Raw genomic sequence first — 8826 nt, forward strand, 5'->3', positions numbered from 1 at the left:
TTAAAACTATTCCTCTCCATTCTTATGGATTTCTAAAAAAATCCTTCTTAATTTAACCTTAGTATTATCAAACGTGCCGGTAACAAGGGCAGCGTACTGTGCTGTCATTTGGTGATGTTCAGATCACTGATCTGGACTTTGCAGATGATGCTGTGATCCATGCAGAGACTGTAGGTATCCTTGTGGGGGCTCTTAACTTGCTGAGTGATGAGGCTGAAGTGTTGGGTGTACACATCTCCAGAGCCAAAACAAAGACCCAGGCATTTGGAGATGCCTTGGATGCTGCCATTGAATCTGTGTCTGTGAATGGTGAGGGCTTGGAAGTTGTAGAGAAGTTCACCTACCTTGGCAGGGTAAGAGTCTTTTGATCCTTGGTCCTTCCAGTCTTACTATACTCTTGTTAGGCCGGGGCGTTGACTAATGGTCAATGACGCCGACTAGACTACTTTGTGACAACTTCTCTTTGGCGAATCTTCGGGTATCGTTGGCAAGACTGTGTGTCTAATGCAGCCAAACTGATCCAGCTCATCATATACTGGTTGCCCAGGACCCAATGGGCTGGTCCAGACGCCAGGGGCAACTGCATGCGTCATGGAGAGGGCAGCTGGGAGAATACCTGGAGAGATGGGGGATGGGCCTGGTACATGCCTGGAGGATGGTCATCAGGAGGCTGGAGCAGTACAGGACCAAGGCTGACAAAGCAAAGCGCCGAACTGGCATCTGCTCCTGTACCTGACCTGACCTGATTATCAAGGTATTCAGTGATATCAAATCTCTATTGAAAATAGGCCTGGTTAAGACTGCAGTATACAAAGTTTTACATTGAAGAACATTAAACCATCCAGAAAGGAAAAAATAAAACATATAATGGCCTAGCAGTTTAGGATTCACTGTCCACATGGGTCAGAAGTACATGTTGCTTTATTTTAGGCCTCACACTCCACTGCTCTGCACATTTGTTGCACTTGGCAAATATAAGTCTGTCCTTAACTCTGTAATTAGTTGATTTCAACATGTCACAATGATGCAGAACAAAGATTAAAAAATATCCTGAGATATGTCTGGACAGCTGCGGCTAAACTTCTGACCAGGTCCAACCATAACAGTGTCAGCCTCCTGAGGAATAAATGTTAATGCAGCACACGGGGAAGGAAAGGGAAAACCCCTTTGCTCCTGACAGGGAACACCTGTCTGAGTGACTGTGTTCTGTGGAATGAGTGTAAGCCTGTGGGACAGAGTGAGGGAGGCATGAGTGAGAGTGTGTGAACGTGTCTGTCAGACTCTGCAAAATACCTCATCAGGGTCACACATGAGTGTAACGTAAACTTGAATTAGAGATAGAACTTTCTTCTGTGTTGCATGTTTGGGTCAAGATTCAAACTGCATACACACATGGATCCACTTCCGCCCACAGAGAGCTGACACTTCTTTCTCCCCCTCCCACAGCTTTACTTTTCCCTGGCTGACGAGCCGTGCTGCCTGACTCGGTGGCGGTTGCCCTGTCTATCAGTCTATTTCCAGGCTCAGGGCCCAGCGCCGAGGCAGGCAGGCAGTCAGTCAGGCGGTGTGGTGGAGGGCAGAGGGGTTGATGCGTGTGTCAGAGAGGCGCTCTCCCACATTCCCCTGGCGGCTGGCAGCAGGCCGGGCCTGCGGAGGGGGGTTCGCCTCGTTCTCACGACCTCTCAGGTTCCTGCGCTCATCTGGGAGCTATTCATTTCCTGCCAGAAAACAGCCTTCCACTGCAACTGCAAGAGGAAGGGGGGCAGCAGGGGGAGAGGAGTTTGGCTTCAAAATGAGTCCAGGGCTTGGTACAGCAAGCCCTGGGCTTAAATCATAAAGCTCTCGCTTGTCTGGGCTGCAATCAAAGACAGCCCCAGTGACGGCCGGAGAGAGAGAGGGTGAGAGACAGAGGGAAACCATGAGAGAGAGAGGACCATATGGTAGCACTTAGGGAGCCAAGGAGGAAGCAGAGGGGCTTTTTTTCCCTCCTTTCGCTCCCTGTATGCACGCGGAGTGTGGGAAAAGTTAATGGACACGCATGGCAGCTAACCCCCTGGTCGTGTTGTGACATGTGTGCGGTCACTCCGGCAGCTCAGCCACTGCACAGGGTAATTGGAGAGGCTCGTAAAGCTGTTCTCCGGAGGGGAAGAGACCACTGACTGAAGATGTTGGTGGGAGTGGGGAGGAAGAGGAGGAAGGAGGGCTCAGCAGCTGGGTGTTGTCCGGGTCACACCACGTGCCTCCCAGACGTCCTATGTCCAGCTGTGGCCTCAGGGCTCAGGGCAGGAAGCTCGACACTGGTCCGAGCACAGCTGGAATGCTGTGGGAACGTTTCTCATACGTGTGTGTGACTGTGTGTGTGTGGAGGAGCCCTGGCTCACAGGAGAGAGGCTGTTATCCCGTGTGGTAGGCCTTTCCTTGAACTCCCCCCGTCCCACCCCACCCATTGTGCCCTTTGGCCAGGCATGTCCTCAACCAGCACCCTGCACAAACACGCATCAAATATGCACGCACAGGCACGAGCACACACATGGCTTCAATCAAACAGGGATGCATGGCCCCCCGTAAAAAGGTGTGATGGAAATTCAAAATGATGGCACTTATCCACACTTTGTGCCTCTTAGCATACTGATAATTGCAAACACCTGCACCCCCTCCCCACTCACACACACACACACCCTCAAATAAAGGGCCACACTTGGATAGCTGGAGGGGGCACACACACCTGGGCAGAGCAGAGCAGAGCGCTACCACATGGCTTAGTGATGAGGTGTTTAACATGTCCTGCTGCTGCTGTTGACCCCCCCTGGCATGACGGAACTCCCTCAGCTCTGATTCAGGATGCGGCCTGAGGCTCCTCTGCACAAGAGATTAATACTGTTAGCCATTATAAAGTTGAGTGAACAGTGGAAATCCTCAAAATGATGATTTCTTACCTTTTTAGCTCATTAGTTTCACATGGTTGGCTTAGTTAGTAAGTTACCTCTCTCTTTTTCAGTAACCTTTAAATAGGAATGCTCTTGAGTCACATTGATGAGAAATCATTGAGAGTTTTGCCTTAAAAGCAATCAAAATACAAAAAAGAGGGATTTAATTGACAAAGTTTGATTAAATAATACTAGCAAGACAAGCTATCCCAAAATGAACCACTGAAATACCCCTGTCTTTATATTCATATTTAAAATGAATATGTATCCTATATTAATCTGTATCTAGATGATTATCTGCTTAATTTCACAGATTCTGTGATTCTGTTGTCCACCCACAAAAGCCATTCATGCCCCACTCATTGATCCTCCAAATACCAATCACAGTGCAATGCGCTCTACCGCTGCTAGATGGCGTAAGTGACCTCTGTATGCGCCAAAGTTTCCACAGGGAAAGGTGAAACTGCTGCTGGATAACAGCACAAGAAAGCCTAGCACCAGTCAATTTAAGGGTAATTTCTGTTTAGATTATGGAAGAAAATTAGCCAAGAGTGCAATGATAGTCTGAGCCAGACAGTAGAACAGAATACAGTGATGCTAAAGCAGGGCACATGCAGTTAAATAAAAACCACAATTATGACTGTAGATTCTGATCTGAGGCATGATTTTTGTGAAGAAAATATCTCTCATCTTATACCTCTTATATGCTAATCTTCTGTTTTAAAAGAGCAAGATTTTAAAACCCATTTTCTACCAAATTCAGACACTGAATGAATCCAAAAAGTAGTTTCACAACCACCTGCTGATTTCATGAGGAGAGATAAATATATATCAAAAATATTTTCCACTTCAATGTGGAGTTGTAAAATCACTGGTAGCTCTCTTAGTTGAAGCCATCACTCAGCTTTGCTGCTTTCCACAGAGGAAACCCTTCCAACTATAGCTTAAGTGCGACTACATCATGATTCACTGATAGAAATGCGTAATATTGGCAGTTTTGCGCATTACGCACAGTATAACAACAAACAACACAGAAGCATGGCGTGTTTTTTTTAATATCTTTACAAATTTATTCGTCTTCCAAAACGAAGAACATCATAAGAGCATTAAACATTTCTTTGGCATCACAGTAAAAAAGACAACTCAAATATATAAAAAATGCAGTGAACGGACTTCCACATTACAGATCTCATTTCAATATGAACTTTACTCCCTTGTTAGCTGTACAAATATAGTGCATACTCTCTCCATTTTACAAGAAAAATAACAAATTCAAAAACAACTTTCTAACATTAAACAAAGAGAGAACTATTAAGTGTCATTCAAAGTCTTTGTGGTCCTTTTTTTCTCCACTGTTCACCACGGTCTCCAGACTGAGTCTGTGTTTCCTGACGGGGCTCCAGGGGAAACTGCTGCCGGTACAGGGACCGGCGTGCTGACGTTGTTGGCGTACACGGGGATAACAGGGCCGTTTGGCGCAAACGCAGCGTTGGGTATGAGGAATGCAAACTGTCCGTCTGTGGCAGGCACGATCTGGAAACCGCCGTACACTTTGGTGGCGTCTGAAGGTAAACTAGCCGGCGAGGAGCCCCCTTTACAGGACACCGCGTTCATGGGCAGGACCTGCGGAGAAGAGCTGGGGATCTGCACCATAGACTGGCCGAAGGAGGGGTGGGTCGGTCCGGCGCTGGGTGGCAGCTGGTGCTGGTGCTGATGCTGGCTGGGGTAGTTCATTGCGTTGATCTGGGTCATGCAGTTGGCCAAGTGTCCGAGGAGCCGCGTCCTCACCTCGGTGTTGACACCCTCGCAGGTGGAAAGGAATCGGGTGACTTCATTCATGCACTCGCTGAAACCTGCACGGTATTTTCCCAGGACTGTGGGGTCTGTGTTAAGCGCAGCTGCAGAGAAAAAAAACAGAGGTACATGTAAGTCAGGGCAATCATTTTCATCCAATATTTCATTTGCAAAACTCTCAAAGAGCAATATGCAATCGGAATTTACGCATGATTGTTATCTAGCCTAGATATGCTTGCAGACATGAGTCCGGAAAATGCGACTTACCGGTCATCTGAGCCCTCTGGAGGTTCCGCAGATGCTTCACCGTCATCTCCAGGATGTCCGCCTTCTCAAGTTTAGAGTGTCTGGAGCTCTGAGTGGACGGAAAACACACATGGTTAAGATTACGCGCTCACTTTCTCTCTGTTTGACAGGGTTACTTTTAAAATCTATTAATAGCCAGGAAGCAAAGTGAGTACTTACATCTTTTTTGAGCGCATCCAGGATGAGAGTTTTCAGCTGTCCCAAGCTCTCGTTGATTCTGGCTCTTCTCCTCTTCTCCATAATTGGCTTTGATGACTAATGAAAAGAACAAACAACATTAACTGATGAATTTCTTGCCTTGTCTCGTGCTTAACAATGAAACTTGTGGCTCTGGATGAGCGGTTTGCGTAAAAGCTGAGTCCGAAATAAAGAGTCTATGATTTATTCTTAAATTAATATAAAAGTGACGTGTTAAAATTATGAATAAATGCTTAGTACTAACCTTTCGGTGCTCAGAGGCTGTCTTGGGTTTATCGGGAGTTGTGTTCATGCTTGCCGGGGTCGCAGCAACCGGAGAGGAGGAGGTTTTTTCCATCATATCGGCAGGCATCTTCTCAGTGAAAATATCCCACAAAACACAGCAAATTACGATCCAGTCTTGCTAGTTAAAAGGGGTGTGAGGCGAATTGTCAAGATCTCTTTCCCTCAAAAAATCCTGAGATGTGAGTTAAATCCGTCAGAGCGATGCGCAGCAGCAGTTATCAGGAGCGGATGCAGAGTCTCTCTGTTGGGCTCTCCGCGTGTGGCTTGTATTTATATCTCGCACTGCACGCGAACGGCTCGTGTGAAACTTCCCAAACTTTCTTTCCCACAGTAACTTTCCACCAATCACGGCGAGGGACACGCGGCCCGAGGGAGGACGGCTCGTGGTCGGCGCCCTCCCATTGGTTGTTTGGCCGCTTGAGCTGGCGGCCAATGGCGCGAGGCCCGGGTTCAGGGCACAGCCGGGGAAACTGCCTTCAGTCTTCAATCATCGTACCGTTTACATATTAACAGTGGAGCCGCTGACTGGGCACCGACACCGGGAGCGGGCAGTGGACTCTTAACTAGCAGGGAACTGATAAGGGCGGATAAAACAGCCATTATAAAGTAATATAACTGTACAAAATGCTAAATATCTGCATACAATACTTATCCAACACCTAATAATGACGATGCCAATAATAATGACGACGATGTCCAACATAAATACTGACTTTGAATAATAAATAAACTTTTTTACTATTAAAACGCAACAGGTAAAGTGTTAAATCTGATTTTTTGTCATGGTTTGGGGGCACAGGAGGGAGACGTTTTGTTTTCCTTTCTGACAAACTTCCCAGGAGGATTTGTCAGTTGTGTAACGGCGTTTGTGAACCTTTGCATGTAACCAAACACACCGTCATATATCAGCCATAATGTCCCTAAAGTAGCGTTAATTTAGCTTAACCCTCAAAAGAGGACATAAAATTAAACTCGCACACTCCTTTTTCCACGTTATTTACCACTGCTGTTTCCTAACTCTGTGGTACGCATTTTGGCTTTTAAACCATCCTTCGGTGTTGTGAATGTGGAGCACGTGCCAGGATGTTTTATGAGCGCGGTGGTTGGAGGTTTGGCCGCCGGGCTGCCGGGGGGCCGCCGGGCCGGTGGATGAGGCTGGAGGGGTGAGGAGAGGAGAGGAGAGGAGAGGGGAGGGTTATGTGGCAGCGGCGGCGGTGGTTTACATTAGAGGGGAAGGTAAATAGCAGCTGCTGTTTTAAAAGCCTGGGAAAACCACGCCCACAGAGAGAGCTGGATCGGGCTCCCTTATCGGAATGTGAGCCAGAGCAGAGATATTTCTGAGCCCGGAGAGGAGAGCTCACACGATCAGACCGATTCCTCCTCCTCCCTCCTTGTTCTCCTCCTCCTCCTCCACCACCACCACCACCTCTTCTCAGCCTGGTCGCCCCCACAGCGTTCAAGGCTTCTTTAAGATTTCAGGTCATAATTTCATTTCCTTATCTTTATTGCAGCTGGAGAGAGGTAAGAGCAGACGAGCGGGAAAGACAGGAAATAAATAGGGGCAATAACTGCGTCTTATAAGTTTATTAGTGGACAGCAGCTCTATATTTTCAAGTTGTGCGACCCACAAACAGAGAAGTTTATATGACCCTGCCCTATATCTGTCACACGTTTAATGAAGTGGGTATTTAAAGTTTGAAGAGTCATTAGGGTGAATGCGCAAAAACAAAAAATCTGAAGTCGATCCATTCATAAGTCTTTGTTATTAACTTGTGTTTGGTTTTATCAACTTTCTTCTTCCCATAAAACAATATCAACAAGCACAATCCCCGATCCTAGCGCTATTTTTTAGAAAATAAAGTTGATGTTTCCATGATTTAGCGATCTACTCTCTTTTATTTTGTTTCGTGAGAGTATGGCGCTCCTAAAAGTCTCTCCGCTGAGCGCACACACCTCCAGCTGCTGCAGAGACCGCGACACGTGGCGCGCAGGCGACCAGGGGAAGGCACTCCTCTCGCCGGCTTGCCGCCTGGATCTGCGGGGCGTCGCCGGCGGCTGGCCGCAAGATCGTGAATTTGATAGGCACCGCGGAGCAGCGAGAGCAGCAGCACGGGGGATCCGGATCCTCAGCTAAGCACGAGAAAGAGGCGCAGGGATGGTTTTAGGTTCTCTTCAAGTCTGCAATGTGAGCACGCAGCAGTAAATTATAAAGTCTGGGAACTATGACATCACCTCCAGCAGCTTGGAGACGCGTATGAATTATGTTATGTCTGCTGAAGCTTATATTTAAGCGTTTTTATGCCCCTTTAAGCATTTTATTGTCACATACTTTAAAACTTCTGGTGATTTCTCCCACAAAGTGAGAAAGAAAAACTTTCATCAAAGGCTCAAAATGATCATCAAAGCAAGTTCCACGCGCTCCAAAATGAGTAACTAGCATATACAGACTTCAGTGAAACCACACGCGTCTTCTGCGTAATTGCATGCTTGTCTTTGGCAGAATAGGCTGATCTGTACATACTTAAAACAGCTTAAATCTTAAAGTCCTTCATGTGCAACAATGCCGCCTCTGTCAAACCCATCACTAACATGTTTCATTGTTGTGAGCCGCGCACCTGACTCATTTTCCCTCACACAATGCCACTGACAGAGTTCCAAAACAAACGCACTGATGTGAGGCAGACGGAGTTTTGAAACGCGCTCCGCCTGAGTGACTTTCTCACGCTCACGTTGCAAGAGGTCTCCGCCGGTGGACTGAGTCACACAGCTCCCTCCCTTTTTTTCTCCCTTGTGAGTTAGACATGTTACTGTGTGCACCTGGCTGCACAGAGTCCCCGGAGTGTTACCTGTTGCTGTCTTAAGAAATGTGTGGGAAAGAGGCTGACTAAGAGAGCTCCCTGTTGTAAGAGCGTTTGATCATGAGATGTTTAGAGATACTTTACAGATCAAAAGCCTGTGATAAAGCTCAGGCCAGTAGGCAGAAAAACAAACTAACTTGATTTTTGTTTTTTATTTGGGACACCTGGCATTTGGTCTTCAAATTCCCACACTCTTTTTTCCTACCTGTGACCCCCTCCCCTCATGTGTCCCTCCACCAACCTTCATCCCACTTGATCTTATCCTCTTTCCAGTTTTATCTCTTTTTATATTGCCTCCTCCTTGCTGCCCTCCCCATTTTTATCTCCCTCTTCCTCTTTTCTCATTCCACCGCTCCCAGTCTTTCCCAGGATCTCATATCTTTATTAAGCCCTCTCGACCATGGACCTCTGCACACTGCAATAATGCAGCAATAATGCAATTAGGCAGGGAGATTGTG

General features: G+C 47.0%; 1 protein-coding gene across 1 annotated transcript; it reads right to left on the reverse strand.

Annotated features, from left to right (window-relative positions):
• Window positions 1-3978: 3978 nt before the first annotated feature.
• her6 (hairy-related 6) lies at window positions 3979-5888 on the reverse strand. Its single transcript, XM_041791581.1, has 4 exons — window positions 5470-5888; window positions 5187-5282; window positions 4989-5076; window positions 3979-4825 (listed from the first exon to the last, which is right to left on the reverse strand). The coding sequence occupies exons 1-4, from the start codon at window positions 5575-5577 to the stop codon at window positions 4284-4286; spliced, it is 834 nt and encodes a 277-aa protein (XP_041647515.1). The 5' UTR covers window positions 5578-5888; the 3' UTR covers window positions 3979-4283.
• Window positions 5889-8826: the final 2938 nt, after the last annotated feature.

The sequence above is a fragment of the Cheilinus undulatus genome, linkage group 7 (genome assembly GCF_018320785.1).
Source record: "Cheilinus undulatus linkage group 7, ASM1832078v1, whole genome shotgun sequence".
NCBI classification, from domain to species: domain Eukaryota; kingdom Metazoa; phylum Chordata; class Actinopteri; order Labriformes; family Labridae; genus Cheilinus; species Cheilinus undulatus.